Here is a 20,600-nt window from a genome sequence, read left to right as displayed (position 1 = left end):
GAAACATGAATCTGGCCTTTCTCACTGAATAGCAAACTTTCAGGAACTATGACGAAATGGGAAGTCTTTAGTGTTTGCTCTGTTGATAAGGACTGCTGGAGAGTGCTCTGCGCTTTTTCCTCTCTTTGTTTTGACATGGCTCCTTCTGTCGTCACTTTTTCGTTCCTCTTCTGGAGTTTGTGAAATATTTTGGCCTACGCGATTGCTTTCGGGAGGACACCTATCAACAAGTAAACAAACTGAATGTTTCAAAATGTACAGACGGTTCAAAGGGCTCAAAACTCCCGCGATGCTCCAGTGTCTGGCATCATGGCGTCGGCGTATGTCTCGCTGTGAACGTGTGTTTTGGTGTGAGTCATCCAAAGCTGCATGACTCGCCCCGAATCTGACGCGGGGTCTGTAATAGGCCCTGATTGTTTCCGTTTTGGGTCACATGTTTATCATTCCATCTCTTGACAACACCACCACCCAGCACTCATCTGTCCTTCTTTCCTCTCATCTTTTTTCGTTCCCACGAATAGAAGGGATATTTTACTCAGGATTATATGCCAAAGTTATTTAAAATGTTCAAACATCTTTTAACAATTTGCATTTGAAGCCGATGTTGTGAAATTGCAAAAAAGCCCATTGCAAGGGACAGAGATGAAAAACAGATGTTCAGTGTCGTTCATGTGACTTGTGCTTTTTCAGTTCAAATCAACTGTCATTCTTCATAAAAACTGATTACTTTCACTCGCCAGAGACTCTCAAAAGATATATTACAAGTTATTAGTGAGACGGCTGCAGCGTGTGAGAAAAAATCCAATAAATAAGGGTTGTATTATGACACGTTCAGACCGTTCTCCAAAAGACACTTCATTGCTGAAGTATAAACTGAAATATAAACTTGTTATCTCTCTACAATAACATGATTTGTCTCCTTGTGTTGAACCACTAAGTGTTGGACCTCATATCTCCCTGTGATGAGTTATAGGAAGCCGCGGCTCTTTGCTATCCTTCTTTCATGTGAACATGAGTGCCAAAGGAGAGGTAGCTACAAGTCATCAGGCGAGACTCCAGCTGCATTCTGTGAAAAATAATCCCCATCCTCTGGGGCATTGTTACATTTTAAAAAGGTATTGATGACAACGCCTCTCTTGTAAAACAAATTGCAACTACAAATAGTGATCTTCTCATCTCTGAAAACATGTGGTTTCGATAACACGGCAGAATCCACATGGAGCCAGTTAACAGAGTAGACAGCTGAGAGGCCCGGGCATAAAAATTACTCGCAACAGAAACCTGAACCTGAAGGGAACAACAAAACCCCAAACATCCTGCTTTCATCGGGTTTCTCATGCGTTAACGAACACAATCTTTACAATATACTCGACGATGTTCACATTATACAACACATTTGGGGTCAAAGTGGTATTAAAGAAACAGTTTGACATTTTGAGAAATACAATTTATTTGCTTTCCTGCAAGATTAGAAGATCGATAAATGGTAACTGAATCTACAGCCAGCAGGCAGTTTTCCATATAGTGTAGCATAAAAACTGGAAACTGAGGTAACACAATCAACATATAAGTACTATAAGATCAACTCAAATGTTTATTCTGTCAGACTTTATAGTTTATGTGCCGGACAATTTCTTGGTCAGGCCCAGAAATTTCTTTTCCCACCTCCCACTCAACCCGCTGTTGAGTCTTTTTAAGCTGAAATGACGAATATCATAAACTAGTCTCTGAAATAATGTATTCTTGCAAGTTATACAGAGTCTCAAGGAGTCTGGGTAACACTCCAGATAGGAAGTCACAGAATGATATATACAGCGGGTAAAATAAGTATTGAACACGTCATGTAAACTAATCTGACTGGCTGCAGCTTTCACCTGTACCGTATACCAACTTGAGTTGCATCTAGTTTCTCTTTTTTTTAGCCACTTTGCAAAGAGACCTGGTATGAGTGAATGTCAGCCAACAGTTACCCAGATTTGTAATTCTCTTTAACTACACATATGATCTGGAGTGACTAAAAATAAACTGTATTAAATGCATTATCTGCCTTACAACATGAAAGCATGAATCCATTCAAAAACGTTCCCATGTGGCGAGGCCACATCACTTACATGTGTTTATTCTTTCATTGTCTGGATTTATGGCATCATCTCTGCCCTCTCCTCTCGTACTGCATTCACTTGATACAGAACAGCTGGAGTTATGAACGTTTCACATTGCGAATACTGCACTTGAACCGGATGTTTGTCCATGAGTAATACAGATTTCAATCATTTTTATATAAATGGCATTTTATGTTCACAACTCTGAAAACATCTCGACATAGTAGGATGTGTGACTGAAATGGCCATGGTTGGTTTGCTGTAAACCGTGGGATGAAATATTCCCATGAAATATGGAAAGCTGGTCAGGAACGATCGAAATCTTCAGAAAATATCCTTTTATGCATCTTGGCAGCTTTGCTGGAACTTGAGCAATCCTCAGTTTGATATAAACAGTTGTACCACACTGGATGTGAATACTACACTGGTCCCCGGTAAGTGCCAAAGAGGACATCCCAGTGAATGAAGTAGGGGGCATAGTTGACACTGTGGAGAGTATGGTGGGCTTGGTGGTAGGCGGCTCCTCCCAGACAGGGCAGCTGTCTGTGCAGAGCCCAGGGCAGTTCGTAGCCACAGTGGTCCTCTACCGCCAGCCAGCTGTTGATGAGGTGGAAGAAGACTTCGCTCAGAGGGTGGCAGCCCACCACCCAGGTGCTGCTCAGAGCCAGCAGCAGCAGAGACAGCAGCTCCAGAGAGCCGCTGTCCTGAGCGGCCAGAGCGAAGGGCACGTGGTGCTGGTGGTGCAGCCGGTGGGTGTTACGGTAGAGCCAGGGAACCCTGATGAGAAACACACAAACAGCTGTCCATGATCATACTTTCACTGTTTTGGATAATCACAACAATATTGCCAGAATGTCAGTGTGTCTGTGTAAGTCTACCATTTCTACTGGTACCATTACTACACCATCTACACTGAGGGACCAGGAGACGAGAGGTACCATTACTACAACACCTACACTGAGGGACCAGGAGACGATGGGTACCACTGCTACAACACCTACACTGAGGGACCAGGAGACGATGGGTACCACTGCTACAACATCTACACTGAGGGACCAGGAGACGAGGGGTACCACTGCTACAACATCTACACTGAGGGACCAGGAGACGAGGGGTACCACTACTACAACATCTACACTGAGGGACCAGGAGACGAGGGGTACCACTGCTACAACATCTACACTGAGGGACCAGGAGACGAGGGGTACCACTACTACAACATCTACACTGAGGGACCAGGAGACGAGGGGTACCACTGCTACAACATCTACACTGAGGGACCAGGAGACGAGGGGTACCACTACTACAACATCTACACTGAGGGACCAGGAGACGAGGGGTACCACTACTACAACATCTACACTGAGGGACCAGGAGATGAGGGGTACCACTGCTACAACATCTACACTGAGGGACCAGGAGACGAGGGGTACCACTACTACAACATCTACACTGAGGGACCAGGAGACGAGGGGTACCACTGCTACAACATCTACACTGAGGGACCAGGAGACGAGGGGTACCACTACTACAACATCTACACTGAGGGACCAGGAGACGAGGGGTACCACTGCTACAACATCTACACTGAGGGACCAGGAGACGAGGGGTACCACTACTACAACATCTACACTGAGGGACCAGGAGACGAGGGGTACCACTACTACAACATCTACACTGATAGACCAGGAGACGAGGGGTACCACTGCTACAACATCTACACTGAGGGACCAGGAGACGAGGGGTACCACTGCTACAACATCTACACTGAGGGACCAGGAGACGAGGGGTACCACTACTACAACATCTACACTGAGGGACCAGGAGACGAGGGGTACCACTACTACAACATCTACACTGATAGACCAGGAGACGAGGGGTACCACTGCTACAACATCTACACTGAGGGACCAGGAGACGAGGGGTACCACTACTACAACATCTACACTGAGGGACCAGGAGACGAGGGACAGCGCATAGAACGGGAGGAAAAAGGCAAAAAGACGGCAAACGGTGAATCCAGAGTGTTATAACGACGACACAGAGGCGACCGAAGAGTGAGGTCCATGCGAGTGGCCTTTGGGATTTGTGTACTCTGACAAGTGAGGCCTAAACTTGCTCTATTTACGGGTATCCCCGGTTTTAGGAGAGCACTAGTGAGGACTCTGCTTCAGTGACCAATGAGGGCAGCAATACATAATTCATTCTTTTATTGGACTTTTATATGTCCTCCTTATAGTGCTTTGGATTGATTTAAGCTTCCTGTTCACACTGTGTGTTGGCCTGAAGACTAATTTATTGAGTACTGGGCAGAACCTGGATTTGTACTTCCCGTTTAATTTACAGATTCGTTCTATGATATTAGAGTATAAATAAATGTATACATGTCCTGTCTAAGAGACCAATGCAGCTCTTCCCCCGATTTTAAAAGAACACGACCACTGGAGTCACATTCTCCTGTAGGTGGTGTTGTCTCCTCATTTGACTGCTGTCACTTTACACTTCAGAGACACTGTATACACTTTCATTTTGACATTTTCATTTCCTGTATTATTTAAATTCTTAAATGTAATATGTCCTGCTATTTTTATTTTATTGTAAAAAATTGTTTTGCTGCTGCGTCAAGAAATGTTCCCCTGGGGATGAATAAAGTATAATCTAATCTAATCTAATCTGGTCCAAGATAGTTCTGTCATCGCATTTTATTTCACCCTACTGGGCTGGACAATAGTCCACAACCTAACGTGACGTGTGTGCAGGCCGCTCACCTGTGCATGGACACGTGCCATATAAAGAAGAGCGTGTCAAAAAGCAGCAAACATGCGAAGACTTCCACGAAGAGCTGCCAGCAGGACGGAGCCAGCTGCGGCAGCGCGGGGCTCCTCAGCGAGTGGAACAGCGCGGTGGCCGGCAGCACCGCGGTCACGTATCTGTACAGAACCCTCAAAAAGCAGGCAAACCAGCGGCGGAGGGACGGCGGAGGACCCGATCCCGCAGCGATCCTCCACGAGCGGACCCGCGGACTGACGCTACCCAACGCGTCCAGCGCGAGGAAAGGTGCGCAGAGCGCGACGTGAGTCAAGAAGGCGAAGGACGCCGGCAGGTAAGGAGAGAGCAGGATGTCCTCCTGCCCCGATCTCACGGACTCCCAGAGGCCCTGGAGGACGGGCGCGTTGGCCTCTGCATGCCCTGCGCTCATCACAGCTCACAAATCTCCAACTCCTGCATCTTCTTTCAAGTGTCCTCCTGACTGTTATCACCAATTCTTAAAGAGGAAAATAACCTCAAACAAATCCGATACAAGTTTATCTTGTAATGCACTTTATGTCTCCACTTTGAAATACTGCAGAAGATGCTGTGCTGGATAAACTCTCTTCCTCAGGTATTATATTTGTCCTCGGCTTCCTGTCGAGTGCAAGATGAATGCTGCTGAACAAATGTTCTCTCCACATAGTGGAGCAAGAGGAGGCGCCCCGGATCCACTACTCGGTTTATGTTTACGCAAGTGGGAACTGAATTGAAGTAGGCTGATCCCAACCAGCGTTCAGTTTTTACGCATGAGAACCACCTCCGTCACGTTGACTGTGGAAATGCAGGGGGTTTCTGGAGGACTGGCGCATGCAGAGCTTTAGTTTCTTCTTCTTCACAGATCGAGGAATGATGACACCATGCAGTAATGTGCTAACTTATATGTTAAAAGAATGTTTCGCTCAATTGGATATTTTTCGGTAAAATATAGTCAGTCAGAACCGGATCGGTTTCCAAACTGACACAACATAATTGTATAAATAATAATTAACGATTCAAAGGAGGAAAACCCGAAAATGTCAACGTGTGGTTGATTTTATTTCCCTTTTTAATTTCGTACTCTTCTTTTTCGATTTAGGGAGGCAGACTATGCCGCTGTGAAATCAAATGAATCATTCCAAATAAGGTAACATAATATGACCGTCATTATTTCAATGAAGGCTGCATTCATTTGGTTTTGGACTGAATCTGTGCCACAAAGTAAAAAGTCTCCTCTCTCTTGTAGAGGGGTCATGTGTCACAATGTAGTTTAAGACTGTAAGCTTCGATAATCAATGTATCACACAATGAGAAAACAATTTTAAAATATGAAAGGTGTTGCTCATAGTGATGAACCTACAGATCATCACTTGAATCTGCAGCTCCTCTCGACTTTATGGAGCTTTAAAGTAAGTTTCATCTTGTGGTTAAAGTTGAGGTTCACTCTCACAGCGGTCAATGCCATATTGTACTGGTTCTTTATGATTTCCTGGAAGTTTCCTGTAAAACACCCCATTTTACCATAATTGGAGGTAAAATAAACTCAAATACTGATGGACAAAAGTGGACAGGAAAGCATACGGTTCAACCTTCGGCCTCTGAAGAACATAGACTAGGGTCAAACTTTACAGTAAGGTGGGCGGAACAAAAGGTAAGTAATGGTGAGACGATGTCATGTGGGTTTCATAGGAACGTCTCAGTAAGATGTATCCTTTGACCTGAGGGGGGTCACACATAATTAATGAGTAACTATTAGTTTTGTCTCGAGCAAGTCAGAAGTGATTCATAAAGACTCCAGAATGTGAACTCTAATTACACAATGATTCATCAAGACTGTATTTTCATCCCCTTTCCCATATATTTATCCGAGTAACATGTGCAAAGCAAAATGATTAACACAGTGATCCCGGATTCTAAGAAATGTAAAATAAAACATTTCCCATCTGTGCCCTCTGCATCACCCTAAAATTTTACGCATTCATGACAAGATGTGTTTAAACTTGTGCAATCTTGCAGCCTCACAAGCCAAATAGCTTGTATCTTTCCAATGTGTGTGTGAGAGAGAGATTAGAGTACTTCAGTGCAGAATTCTTCACAACCTGCATAAACGGTATGACGGTTAACTGATTTGTGACTGAAAATACAAAAAACATTAACACTTTCATTCTGGTATAATCTTTACTCAAAAGTACTTTTTCACCTTTTAAATAATCTGATATGCAACAGTTAAGATACCAAATATTTGTGTTTGAAACACTTTTATTAACCCCAGACAACCTCTACATCACATTGGACAATGCAATGTAAATAAAAATTAAAAAATTACTCAAACAAAAACCCACAGCACTTTGTCAATATCTTGATTGCATATTCACAATTAAAGTCAGTGCAAACACATTTGCCTTTCAAGTCAGTATAAGTCACAATCAAGAAGAAAAGATTGCAATAGAATGACATTCTGACGTCACTTTTAGGACAAACTTTAAACAGGGTTTCCAATAACATCATATAATCACTGTTTGCACACGACATGAGTGGAAGTTTCATTGGGTTACAGTGAAATCAGGACGCGAGCCATTTAGCTTCAGACTACAGAAATATATTCTCCCCGTGGCAGCGTCAGATTAACAAAAAGATATTTAAAAAAACAAAACCTGCGAAGTACCAAGAATCAACAACCAAAGGCTAAAAAAAAAAAAAAGATACACGATGAAATTAATCAGGTTTCGCTCATCACACATCAACATGCTGGGACACATAAAAGTGGAATTTTGACAAAGAATGTCTCTTGTCATTTAACACAGGAGACTAAACACAAAGTGAAGTTTGGTATTTTGGTCCTGATCAAGATTAGTATTTTTTTTTTTTTTTAAAAGGTTTTGGGGTGAAAACTGCCCCCGACCGACAATGTTGACACACGAGGTCGGTGGTATTTCTACAGCGAGGAGTCCCTCAGTGTCAATCTGTATATTCTTATGACTACTTCCTCCTCCTGGGCAATGGGGCATGTTGTCAAAGGCTCAAAGCCAACTCACTACAGGTTCTGTAACCTTTCATGAAGTGGTTAAGACTAAATCCATAAAAGATGATAATTAATTGCCCATTAAGGAAAGATGTCGCCACATGTCTGCATCATAGACTTTGTATGAGTATGCTGGAGTACAAAAGCTGGTTTGCGTCATAACCCAACACAAACTTCTCAAGTGTTTGGAATAACACTCCTACTGCACAATAGACACAAATAAACAGTTGCACAAATATAGTCTCCACTGAATGTGCTGTGAGAAAAACAAAGTGCTACATACATGTACAGCACATGTGGTACAACTTCAAACAGTTGCACAACTTCAATTAATATTCAACAGGTTTGGTGTGCTCAAAAGATTATTATTATTATAATTTTTTACAGAAACAAAAAAACAAAATGGGAGTAATGCTATTGAAATCTGACAGGCAGCAGCTACAGTACATTCATCATCCCTGTGTTCCGTCTACAGTCAGGGGGGCTCATGTTTCTCAAGCACTCAGAATAAGAAATCACAGTCTACCACCCTCAGACACACGTTGTCCTTATTGTTCAGCAGTATCAACATTTAAATAACCTTCTTGATCTCTTCAAGTCATTCCTTGTTCTGTTGGATTTAGCGGCGCTGCAGAGCTTTCCATGTGAGGATGTAGTCATGTTTTGGATTAAAAGCTTCATTCATGTCTTCTACATGAATCATAAACTGATGAGGGCGATGACGTTTTGCCTGTAACATGCAGCTTTAGCCTCAGACTTTTAGCACAATATTTAGCCGTGAAGTGAATAATGAAGTCCCCTCCTACTAATATTCTTGTTTTAACACGAGTCAACTGGAAACATTTTAAAAGTCAGTTGAAGAAGGCGTTTTTCAATCCACACAAATGGCGCTAATGTTAGCTCAAATCTGCGAGCGACATTTCAGCCGACAAAAATCGACGTTCACCAGCCAGTAATGAGAATCTTTTTTATTTTTTTATTACTGAAATCAGAAACCAATCGTTTAGAAAGTATTGATTTGAATTATTATTATTATATTAAAAAGGCAGCAATAACTAGCGGATGGGGGGTTAGCAAACACACTTGATACACGGAGCCGAGCAGAAGGAGGGCAAGTTCCTTAAAATGGTGATTTTGGCTAAATGACTAAATAGTTTTTAAAGTAGCTAATTGTACATCGGTGAATGATGCTATTTCATCTTCCACATAATTTACTAGTCCGTCTAGACAATCTCACTCTCCATCAGAACAGAGCAGAAGCATAGGAAGCCTCTGGAATTAACTAACTCAAGTCCACAGCTCCGAGTTTGGAGACTACTACATCAGAGTCCTACGCAAGTGTGATTTCTAGCAGTTATTCTGAAGTGTTTGAGAAATACAGACCCTGGACAGCAGAGCTTCTCTGAGTCAGAGGGATAAGTTGCCAGCCGGCCTGTGGGCCGGGCGCCTGCCCTCTAGCAGACAGTCCTTCCACTCAGTCTGGGCGGTCCCTCGCTAATCCAGGTCCAGGAGCTGCTCAGCAACAATGTCCAGGGCAGCAGACGCCTTGATCGAGTTCCCTGCAGAGCCAGAGTCCACAAACATCTGGGGTATGTCATTCCCAAAGTAGATTTTGCTGTTGGATGCGATGGCCTTGTACTTCATTAGCTGCAGGTACTGCGGTGTCAACTTCAGCTGAAAGAGGGGCAACAGCAATTAAATTACAATCCCCATTTGTCCCGGTTTAGGTGGGAAGTGTGCTTGTATCCTCTCTTTACCTGATTGGCCTCCGCGGTTCTCTGCGATGTGTAAAACTCTGCATCTGCCCTGGCTTTCTGCCGAGCCACGAAACCGCTGTCTGTGAATCAGAAACAGTCAACGGCGGTCGGTTTCATAACAAGTTCAAGCTGCGTTACTGCTCAGAAAGTAGGAAGCCGACGTAAATACTGTAAATCTACTGACGTGAGTTATGCATAAACAACTAAAACAAGAAAACCAGTACTAAAAACAAACTCGCTTAGAAATATGCAGTTGTGCTTGCACACAGTACAGCTGCAGAGGCCACATCGTGATCGAGAGCACATCGTGATCTACTCATCATCACTTCGATGCACTTCGTTACTGTTATAAAGGAATCAAACCTTTTGACTTGGCAGCAGAAGCACACATAAGCGGGGATGAAAGCCGTTTCATGATCAGGTGACCGTATCATTGAATCAACATGCACAACGAGGGGGCTGCAGAATTAGCACTTACACTGCATGCAAACAATATTACATCATTATCACATGTGAAGTCAAAACCACACACACACACACACACACACACGGTAGATACTTTTGTAATGTGTGACACAATACTTCACTGCAGTGCTCTGTGTATACTAGTTACTTTTCAAATTAAAAATTCACAAAAGCTTAAACAAAACAATGTGTTGTTAATATCAAACTCCAAACCTTGTTAGTTTGTGACTCTTTAGGACAAAGCTGCGTCTGGCTGGTGCACCGATTGAATTAAAACTAACTCCTTTTTCCATGTAGTGTTTACATTATTTTGTACACCCCCTGACTCTCTCCCTAGTTGGCATTAGTATTAAATAATGTGATATATAATAATATTTCATGAAAAAAGGGGACATTTTCTTTTGCTTTACTTTTGATGGAAGGAAAAGTACTGGAGTAAATATAGAAAAATATTCTTTAAGCGGCAATCTTGAAGATTTTCATTAAAATAAATATATGCTGAGTCACTATCACCTAATGAGGCAACGCAATAGTGACGGAGCTTATGGCCCAGAAGTCGACTAACACTCAGACTGTCGACAAGTTAATTAAAAATAATAATAATCGACAGAGCCGTCACACTGAGTTTCACCACAAAAGTACCGCTTCCAATTTTGTGTTCACCAGAGATGTGCTGATAAGTTTTGTTGGAAATAAGTAATTCAGCATTAAAAAAAACAACTAAAGAACTATTAGTCAACTGAAACGACCAATCAGTTGACTAATGGACTAAGAGGGGGTTAAGTCACAGTCACAGGAAACGCTACGTGTTGGTCAGTGAGGTCTACAGACCAAAACAACGGTGGCTCAGGTTGAAATATTGCAGCCACAGTGAGCTTTAGATGAAGAGCTGCACACCTCCAGCTTCTCAGCATGGCAATCTATGCCATATGATATTGAATTCAGGACTTCCCCTTGTAAAAATGTTGACATTCTTGTACCAATACGAGTACTTTTACTTCAGCACAGGCTCCGAGTGGTTCTTCCACCGCTGGATACAAACCTTCGATTTCAGAGATCCTTTTTTCTGTTTCCTTCTCCATGACTTTCTGTCCAAACTTGATCTCTGACACTTGTGCCACTTTTTCAGCCTCTATTAAAAAAGAATATATATATATATATTTTAATCATCAACTCTTTGAGTGTTGGAAATGCACTTTTTCCTGATTGTTTTCTTCTCTCTCTCACCAATCACGGCTTTGATCCTTTCTGTTTCCGCCTCCTTCTCCACAACCTTCTGCGTCTGTTGAGAGATCAGCAGCTTCGTCTTCTCGCTCTCCCTGCAAACGTAAAGAGGCTTTAACATTAAACTGTGTTGGCATTTACAGAGCACGCTTTATTGACATATTGATAGTGTTTAAGGTGGGGCATCTAACACTTCATTATTCTTAGTGTGGTGAAATCATTTCCAGAATAATTCCTCTCAACATATACAAAAGAACACCTCAGAACAACCAAGTGGATGTTAGGGTTGTAACGGTAAACTGGTATCACAGGATGCTGTCGTATTAAACAAGAATAGTTAACATACAATCTACATTTGTTCATCTACGCTAATGAAAAAAAAATGAAAAAAAAGTGTGAGTTAAAGTGTACAGACAGGAGCAGTATGGCTGTGCCGTCACATGATGTGTTAATTGATGTGTAAACTTTTAATTTGTAGTTAATTTAATATTCTTCAGTGCTGCACTGATATGCTTCAGTTGTATAATATTATACTTTCATGATATTTTTTAATAAAGAATTCATAATTATGTTCCAATTCCTTTAAGGCTCATTGTAACTGATAATTAAAATAACTAAAAATGGTACACTCAGTATAGACCAGGACCACGGCTGTTTTGTGTTATCGAACTATCCAATAAATCTCTGCTTTGCATCTTCATGCCTTTGCCTCATTGGACGACATCCATCACTAAATGACCAATGGGGGTCTAAAGGCATTAAAAACAACACAAGTGTTGGTTTAAAGGGAAATTTGGTTTATTTTATAACCCAAGGCTTATTTCAATGGTGTGGACCATTTTTATAAGGCTGAGACTTATTTACATTACTGGCCTCCAGTCGCCTAAGCAACACCAACACTCTGACAAGCTGTAAAAACAGAATTTAAACATCCTGAACAACATGTTAGAAAGTGAAAACAAAAGTAAGTCTAAAACTATACTTGGCAACGACCACAGTAATTGCAGTAGATGCCAAGCTGTAGCTCTGAAGAATCTAATGTTTTGCAGATTCTCGTTTGTTTTAAACATTAAAAGGTCCGTCAGCATTTTCATAACATATACTTTTAAACCGAGGGTCATTTGACTAAAATTGCATTTAAACTCAACGGCATTTATACTTTTTACGGTGATTCGTCTACAAAATGAACAGGCGCCAACCTGCCATAATAAGCCAGACAATTAAACTTTCAGGACGCGCTTCAACTCCAAAATAATTAACTCATTGCTGCGTTTCACAAACTTATCAAATTTTCTATTGGCTCAGAGCCAACATCGGTGTAATGGACACAATGCTCATGTTTTATTGGTGCCTATCTGTAACTTTTTTTTTTTATGAAACAGCACAATTCATCGCAGACTATTTCACAGACCCCCTGACCCCACTTTGAAGTCACTGGACCAGTTGACACACACATGTTGCATTAATCAGGCTGTGTGTGCGTTTGACCAGAAGTCAGACAGAGTAACTTGAATTAAACAATATCAAATATCTTTTATCTGACTTGAAGACTTTCCACCGTGGCTGATGTGTCTACATGAACTGTAATACAACTTAGTGTAAATCCTCAATTTCCTCTCTTTATCACAGTCACAAAGCTGTTTATTCACGAGGCCAAAGTAAGGGGTTCACAGACTGATTTAAAACAGCCATGTCTTACTGGGTGGGCGGGACTTGGATGAACATCAGAGCCAAAATATTACACAACACATGATTCAGGGAACATTCTTTTTTTGGGAAAAAAACCCGGATAACTCACATGAGCTCGTAGTTCCTGCGAATGCTCTCTGGTATATTGGGTTTTGTGACACGGACCGCCTGAAGATCAGTAAGACGGACAGACAAAGAGAGAAAGAGTCAACTCTGAAGAAGGCAGACAAAGACAGCGGGAGTATTGTAAGCAACATGACTGTAAAAAAGAGGGTTTTTTCACCACAAGGGGGGTTATGAAAATAAAAAGGCAGTTTGAGAAGAGAACCTGAAAAAAAAAAGTAGTCCCGTTTTGAACTGTAAGATTATTGGATTTCCCAGAAAGAGCAGCAATTGTTATTTCAACTGTTTCTATAGAGTTACAGGAAACTCAAGGCCAGAGTATTAAAGCCCAGTGGAGCGTTTAACTCTCAGGAGTGATGCGTGCGTTTCTCTGTGGGTTTGGAGGGGGGGGGGGGGGATTCATTAAGGAGGGAAAAACACTGGGGGTCCTTTCAAAGTTTATAGGCAGAATGCTGTCCTCTATAAAACTATTCTAGCAAATAAAGTATTGCGTTGTTATAATAAACTATCCAGAGAAGCGGCTTTATGAAAGGCTGTGAAAGCCAAGGCTGAAAACTGTAAAAACACTTTTATTATTAGGTTGACATTGCTACTATAACTCAAATAGCCTGGTTCTGTACTGCAGTACAGTTTGAGTTTAGATGCCTTATTGTTTTTTTTTTTAAGACTCCTTCTAAGAGAGACAACAAGGTGACAAACATAAATATGTCTCCTTCTTAATAAAGTCAGAGTTAGGGTTTCTCAGTCCAGATTATAATAAATAATTATGTTTAGATCATATCAATTCATGGTGCATGTGCCTTTTCCTTGCAGTTAACCACATTTCCCAGAATACACCTGAACAATATCCAGAAAAAGTGCATACACGCTCAGAGATGTGATTATTATGGCAATACACATACATCTACTGTAGCTACAGAACACAATGTTAACAGTGATGCCATAACATGTGCTGAGCCTGAAATTTAAAATCTTGTTTCCTTAAAAAAACCAGTCAAAAATGCTTTTTGGTAAATGGCTTTTTTTTGTTTTTTTCTTTCAAAACACCATGTCAGAGTAGATGAGACGCTCCAGAAGCAAATCTTTGAGCTTATATGTTGTTACAGATCCCCAACATCTCGAAATGTAACATGACATCAATCAATTTTACAAAGGAATAACAGAAAAAATGTACATCAAATATTTTAAAAAATGGTATGGGGCGCAACTGGATCCGAGATGGTCATGAATTCAGCAACTGGACTTCTGTTACTGTACCTGTATGATGAGTCCAGGTGCCATGGATGTTAGGTCCTCTTGTAGCGTCAACTTCAGGTTTTCATCGATTTGGTCTGTACGAGATAGACATAAGGCCGGTGGGTGAGCTGAGCTCAGCAGAAATGGTTTAGGATGCCAGATCCAAGTCAAGGTCGCAAAAAAAAAATCTAATCCTCACTTAAGGTAGGTTTCAAATAATCAGATGTCCAGAGAAAGAGTTCAGACACATTTCATATTTAAAAAGACAAAGCTGTGAAGAATACTATATTATGACAATTAGTCAGCAGAAAGGTGCCAGAGCAGTGCACATTATCAATATCAGTCAACTCACTACTATCAGGCAATAATTGATCCCAGTACAGACACTATCAGAACTGGGATCAATATCAAACTGTACTTCTTTAGGAAGTGGTCTGCTTTTATCCAAAATGTATGGAAGTAAAAACACAAGAGCATTCTACATCAGAATCTGCATAAGCAAAGATTAATAACAAAAAAATGTTAAAACCGATGCGCCATCAGTTATTAAATATGATTCACTTAAATGTATTGCAACATAGCGCAAGGGAACTTTGCTTATTACTATAAAAGAAACTATTTCAACCCCTCATAATAACCGCCTCACAACGTCACGGTTGTTTGCCTTCTGTGGATTGTGTGTGGGTGGACAGATTCCAACAGTCACAAGTGTGGGCACACTTTAACAACGTGCCTGTGCAGACTAGTAGTGATGAGACAGGTGACGGGTGTTTTAAACGCTCGGCTGCAGGCTAACACGATGATTATGTAGATGTGACATTAAAACAGGCAGATACAAGTACTTACCAAACAAACCGATGTAGACCTCCTGCAGTGAGTGAACACTGCAGAACTGGTTGAGCTCATGGTGAACTTTGTTAAATATCAAAGCTTTGTCGTAGTCCGCCGTGAAGTTCCTCACGATGTCGTACACTGCAGAGAGCGATGCAGGTGCTCAGTCAGTTAAGAAATGAAAGCAAAAAACACAGAACACTCATACCGAAAGTGGCTCTGATGGAGCCTGTCGCAAAAAAAGGAATGTTCGCTGTCGAGTGTCGAGTCGTCTTCAGATGTGAAAATAAGAGGAACAGGGAGTTGAGGATGAATTCATGGTTTGATGTTTTTGGCCCGTTGAAGGCTGGTGAGTTTACCTGCTGATGGGATGAGGAAGTTCACCACTTCTATGCGGTCAAAGTAAATCATCACTCCTCCACTGAAAGAAAGCGAATACACAACTATTTGACAGGAACTTTCACCCAAAACACCAGTACGAGATCTCATGAAAGGGGCTTGTATTTGCAGCGCTGGTGGTGTTATAACCCACGCGATGTATTGTGTGGGAGCGTGTAGGTTACAAGATGAATGCTGAGTGTAATAAGTACCGAGGCCACATCTGATACGACTTAAGCCAACCAAAACGGCAGACCTACCCTGTGCCACACGGTACATTCTTCACCTCATCTGTCTGCAACGTCGTCTGCGAGACAAAAGCAAACGTTCAAGCTTAAATTACATTTTCCAGAAGTCAGGAGCACAAAAAGATGCCCCTGAAAATCATAATAGAAATACCAGACAGTGGTAGGACTGGGTAAAATTCACCAACACTGTATGAAATCAGACAATACAATGTTTCAAATTGAAAAAACCTGGATCTTTGTTGTACAGAGAGGAGAAACACCATTACAGGACCTCCTGGCCAGTATCATGGAATGATAAATCAACATCTCCATGACGCAACCTGTGAATGGTTACCATCACAACGGTAGATTATCTTACAGGGCTGTTGCACTGAATTCATAGGTTAATTTTTTTTAAGGACACTATAGGTGAATACTTACATTACGACAATTATTTCTTATCTTACAAGTTTTCTGAAATTAAATGTTTGGATATTTAAATCTTATCAAATATGTGCTAATTTGCCCACATTTCCAGAAGATAAATCTGAACATTGGATAAAGCCAGGTTCAGAATTCTTGAAAAGGGCAATCTGGGAGCCTTTACTGATCTGAGGATCACTGATTATTAGTGATTCTGGTTTCATGGTTATAAATTAAAAAACTGACTTCACTTGACTCACCTGAACAGACTTGTAGGTTGTGATGAATGGAAGCATAAGATGGAAACCAGGGCTGCTGGTGGTGGTCAGGAGAGCCCCTCCTCTGTGACACACACACACACACACACACACACACACACACACACACACACACACACACACACACACACACACACACACACACACACACACACACACACACACACACACACACACACACACACACACACACACACACACACACACACACACACACACACACACACACACACACACACACACACACACACACACACACACACACACACACACACACACACACACACACACACACAACACACACACACACACACACACACACACACACACACACACACACACACACACACACACACACACACACACACACACACACACACACACACACACACACACACACACACACACACACACACACACACACACACACACACACACACACACACACACACACACACACACACACTTGATCGTTAGTTTAGTCAAAAATTAACAGTTAAGACTCAGGTGCGTTCATTTTCCTTTATGCTACTGCTGACGACAAGGACAAATATTCCTTCCTTACTGTCCACATAGTCGGGCAACTCATTTATCAGAGTTTAAAATCAACACATTTTCCCAGAGGATCTTTTTCAGAATAAGTATTCAGATTATATATTTAAATTGATTTTAAAAGTTAAAATATAATGTTGTTGGGTAGTTTAATCTTGAGCAAAGCATCATATTCTAAAATATCTTGTCATGAGCTCAGAAAAACAGCCCTGTTTTCAGATTTCTTAAGATGCACTTTCTAGCTGACTTTTTAAAAACAGCTTAATTAGCTTCAGAGAATTTTCTCAACACAAAAGGAAAATGTCATCCTTCCGTTTATCCAAAAAAACATTCAAAATCAACATATCTGGAACTATATAGTTGTCACTGGACAGGAAGGGAAGGAAATTATTATCTGAAAAGTAACTAACGCTGTCAGATAAATGTAGTATATTTCCCTCTGAGAGGGAGTGCAGTTGAATAAAATTGAAATATTCAAGTAAAGTAAAGGTACCTTGAATTTGTTAAACAGTACTTAAGTAAATGTTCCTAGACATATTCAACCACTGAATTTCATCTTGCGATAAATGCATCTTTACTCCTAGATGACACCATCTTAGTGGCAACTCATCATTTGTTTTAAGAGGCCCACTGAAAGACAAAAACTGATTGCATCTAGTTTATTATGAAAATACAGATATGCATTGCATGCTTGTGCAAGTATTGAAACATTAAATGAAACATTACTCTGCACATACACAGGCACAGATGGCTTCTTTCTTTACAATCTTAAAGCCCAGGTATTTATAGTAGTCACTGTTAACAGTTGCTTATAGCAAACACCTTTGAAGCAGATGCGCTCTTTTTTTATAGTCTCCGTTTCACAACAGTGCAGTTTAACACTACCGTCTCAGGAACAACATAAAAACCAAAAACATGTGGTGCAGTCTCACCTGTAGTAAACACCAGTGTGTCCCTCATCAATCTTGTGCACAGAGCCTAAGAGAGCTGCTCCTCCGAGAGCAGCAATTATTGAGAATATGGCACCCAACTGTGCCATCCTGGCAGGCAGAAAAGAAAGGCAGCATGGGAAAATGAGCACATGGGAACACAGTTTCTCATTGATGTGTGCAAGATGTCCTCCCTTAACGTCAATCAAATGCTCCAACTACAAGTAATAAACTATGCACCGAGTGAGCATCTTGTGTCGTACCGGCGTTGGCTTCTTGCTCACTGGGTTATCTCTTCTCAGCTCAGGCTTAGCCAGGCATCAGCTGGTACTTAGTGACCTTGAAACACTTAAAGAGGATTGAGGCTAAAGTGAGAAAACATTTTAACCCCTTGTCATACGTAAAAAATAAATCTGCCAGCACAATCTTTAACAGTGTCTGCATTTACATGTATGTGATAACATGTATTTACATGCATGTGATTATTTCAGATAGTTTAAGCTGAAAGAGTTGGATGACGTGCATTTTGCATCACAGTGACCCTGCTGACTCAACTCTGGACTTTTGAACCGGTTCATTAAAAGAAATTGTTCAGCAACCATTTGTTTCGATACTAGTGGAATTTTTCGTAGGAAGTGAATAAACAAAAGAAATAACTTATGTGGAATTTTGAACGCATTTGCGAGAAGAAGTGTGCATCAAAAGATTCACGTGCGATGGTACGAAAAGGCATGCGGCTGTAACGTTGAATCGGAAGTGAACGCTCCGAAATCTGGTATCGATATCGTCGCAAAGCCACACGGAATAGTGTAATAATTATTCTGGCAAACACTGAATATAAATCATCCACTAAACAGAATCAGGCTGAATTAAATCTTAAATAATTTGAGCAAAGTGGCGGACACGGCTTCCTCAGCAGTTCAAAGTTGAAAATGAACACTTGTCAAAATACACAAAATCTTAGGAAAACACACGCAAACCGAACTGTAGGGGCGAGTCTAAAGATGGGTATGCAGTGGTTTAGTAATCAAATGCTGATAGGTATAGATGACTTATTAGGAGGTCAACTTAAAGTATCTAAACATGGGAGTTGAATGTGGTTTCGATAGCTACAGTTAGCTGTGATAGCATACCGTTAGTTACCATCCTATCGCTTCCTCAACAAGAGGAGCCTCTCCAAAAGCAGACCCGTTTAACGACACCCCGACGACACAACGTACCTTCGGCTCGCGTTGCTGTTGGCCTCAAAGCACGAGACAGCGCAAGATATCGATTAACCTTTGCTAACGTGAGCGCACAACAACACTCGGCTACACTAACGTTACAAGTTAGCAAAACAAAATCAGCACGTCTCGTCTTCCTTTTGACGTGCTGCTGACATATTAAACAAGACGGGGGATAGCAGAGACTTCGCGGAAAGAGATGGGAGCACACATGTTCTCGTTACTCGCTCGGTCTTACCTGTAATTTTGCCTGAGAGGACACTAGCAACAGATACGAGGCACCTGCTACCTTCTTCTTCTTCTTATGTAATTTTACTGTTTGGCGTCCAACGTGTTGCATCAGCGCCCCCTCTCGGTCGGTTGACCGACCGCCTTTTGCTGTTCGCCTATGTACAGTGCAGGTGCCACATTGGGGCCTGGCCCGCTTCAATTAAACAAAGGCAAATGTGATTAACGTGTTTATTTGATATAAAATAAACTATTTACAGTATTTACAAAATAGGAGACTTCCCAGTTGGCACTGCCTGTATAGGAAGAAACCAGAGCACCAAGAGGAAACTCACTGCAACGTGGGACAACTGCACACATAAATACACTGCTTGACTTCCATACAAGACAGGGGCCTTTTTTATTTGATATTTCACTGGAAAGTAATACCCAAAATATACTTTATGGTTTTCTAAATGTTTTCATTAAATGGTATTTTATCAGAGATATGTGTGTAAACTGTAATACAGCTTCCAGACTAATCAATAACTAATTGTAACTGTTTATAACTGGATACACACACACACACACACACACACACACACACACACACACACACACGTGAAATACATGTCTTAATTGGCAATTTAGGACGAGTCCTCAGCATCAGCAGCTGTCGGTATTTTGTCTGCACAGAGCGTTTGTTTTTCCTCTCTGTACCTCCTCGAGTCGATGGTTAGTTGCTGCTCTGTGCACAAAGAGGTCACTGAGGCCACATCGCAGTCAGGTGCGTCCTGCGGGAGCGTGCCGATGTTTCATTAAACTAAGTATTGAAGCTTTGATAATACTCACGCTCTGAATCACCAAATTCACCAAAGAAGCTGAAACAATGCTCATCCTGTAAAGTGACACTGTATTGGACTAAACATCGGGTAAGATGCAACCTGACTAATAAAAGTGGAAAACCTCCCGACAAAGACAAATGGCGCACACTCTTTGCCACCCCTTGCTCCAGTAGGCCACTCCCACAAAGTCACCTCAGTTGGCACGGGGTGTCTTGTGGAATGTTACCTGAACGGTCACCAGCTCCAAGCTTTATGGGAAACAGGCTCTCAGGTATCGATCATTGACGAAAGATGGAAAACTG

General features: G+C 41.5%; 2 protein-coding genes across 3 annotated transcripts; both read right to left on the bottom strand.

Annotated features, from left to right (window-relative positions):
* Window positions 1-1,498: 1,498 nt before the first annotated feature.
* ch25hl3 (cholesterol 25-hydroxylase like 3) lies at window positions 1,499-5,629 on the bottom strand. The gene is made up of 2 exons (XM_034540810.1): window positions 4,871-5,629; window positions 1,499-2,879 (listed from the first exon to the last, which is right to left on the bottom strand). Exons 1-2 carry the CDS (start codon window positions 5,299-5,301, stop codon window positions 2,522-2,524), a joined length of 789 nt encoding a protein of 262 aa, XP_034396701.1. The 5' UTR covers window positions 5,302-5,629; the 3' UTR covers window positions 1,499-2,521.
* Window positions 5,630-7,115: 1,486 nt separating this feature from the next.
* Window positions 7,116-19,593, bottom strand: erlin2 (ER lipid raft associated 2). 2 transcript variants are annotated; one of them, XM_034540809.1, is made up of 13 exons: window positions 19,485-19,563; window positions 18,287-18,371; window positions 18,027-18,134; window positions 16,525-16,606; window positions 15,875-15,921; window positions 15,596-15,657; window positions 15,252-15,377; window positions 14,427-14,500; window positions 13,156-13,214; window positions 11,361-11,452; window positions 11,176-11,265; window positions 9,669-9,748; window positions 7,116-9,585 (listed from the first exon to the last, which is right to left on the bottom strand). In XM_034540809.1, exons 3-13 carry the CDS (start codon window positions 18,131-18,133, stop codon window positions 9,406-9,408), a joined length of 999 nt encoding a protein of 332 aa, XP_034396700.1. In that variant the 5' UTR covers window position 18,134; window positions 18,287-18,371; window positions 19,485-19,563; the 3' UTR covers window positions 7,116-9,405. The 2 variants fall into 2 exon arrangements, with proteins under 2 accessions (XP_034396700.1, XP_034396699.1); XM_034540808.1 differs by lacking the exon at window positions 18,287-18,371 and having other exon boundaries at window positions 19,485-19,593.
* Window positions 19,594-20,600: the final 1,007 nt, after the last annotated feature.

The sequence above is a fragment of the Cyclopterus lumpus genome, chromosome 9 (genome assembly GCF_009769545.1).
Source record: "Cyclopterus lumpus isolate fCycLum1 chromosome 9, fCycLum1.pri, whole genome shotgun sequence".
Lineage (NCBI taxonomy): Eukaryota > Metazoa > Chordata > Actinopteri > Perciformes > Cyclopteridae > Cyclopterus > Cyclopterus lumpus.
The sequence above is the reverse complement of the archived record's forward strand: the minus strand, read 5'-3'. Positions and strand labels throughout refer to the sequence as shown.

Bases quoted from the DNA above. Each gene is read 5' to 3' on its own strand.
- ch25hl3 (XM_034540810.1), bottom strand. From the start codon at position 5,301: ATGAGCGCAGGGCATGCAGAGGCCAACGCGCCCGTCCTCCAGGGCCTC. The intron at 2,880-4,870 runs GTGAGCGGCCTG...GTTTCTCATCAG, and splicing joins TGGCACGTGTCCATGCACAG to GGTTCCCTGGCTCTACCGTA.
- erlin2 (XM_034540808.1), bottom strand. From the start codon at position 18,133: ATGGCACAGTTGGGTGCCATATTCTCAATAATTGCTGCTCTCGGAGGA. The intron at 15,658-15,874 runs GTAGGTCTGCCG...GCTTTCTTTCAG, and splicing joins AATGTACCGTGTGGCACAGG to TGGAGGAGTGATGATTTACT. The intron at 11,453-13,155 runs GTGAGTTATCCG...TTACGTTTGCAG, and splicing joins CGCAGGAACTACGAGCTCAT to GGAGAGCGAGAAGACGAAGC.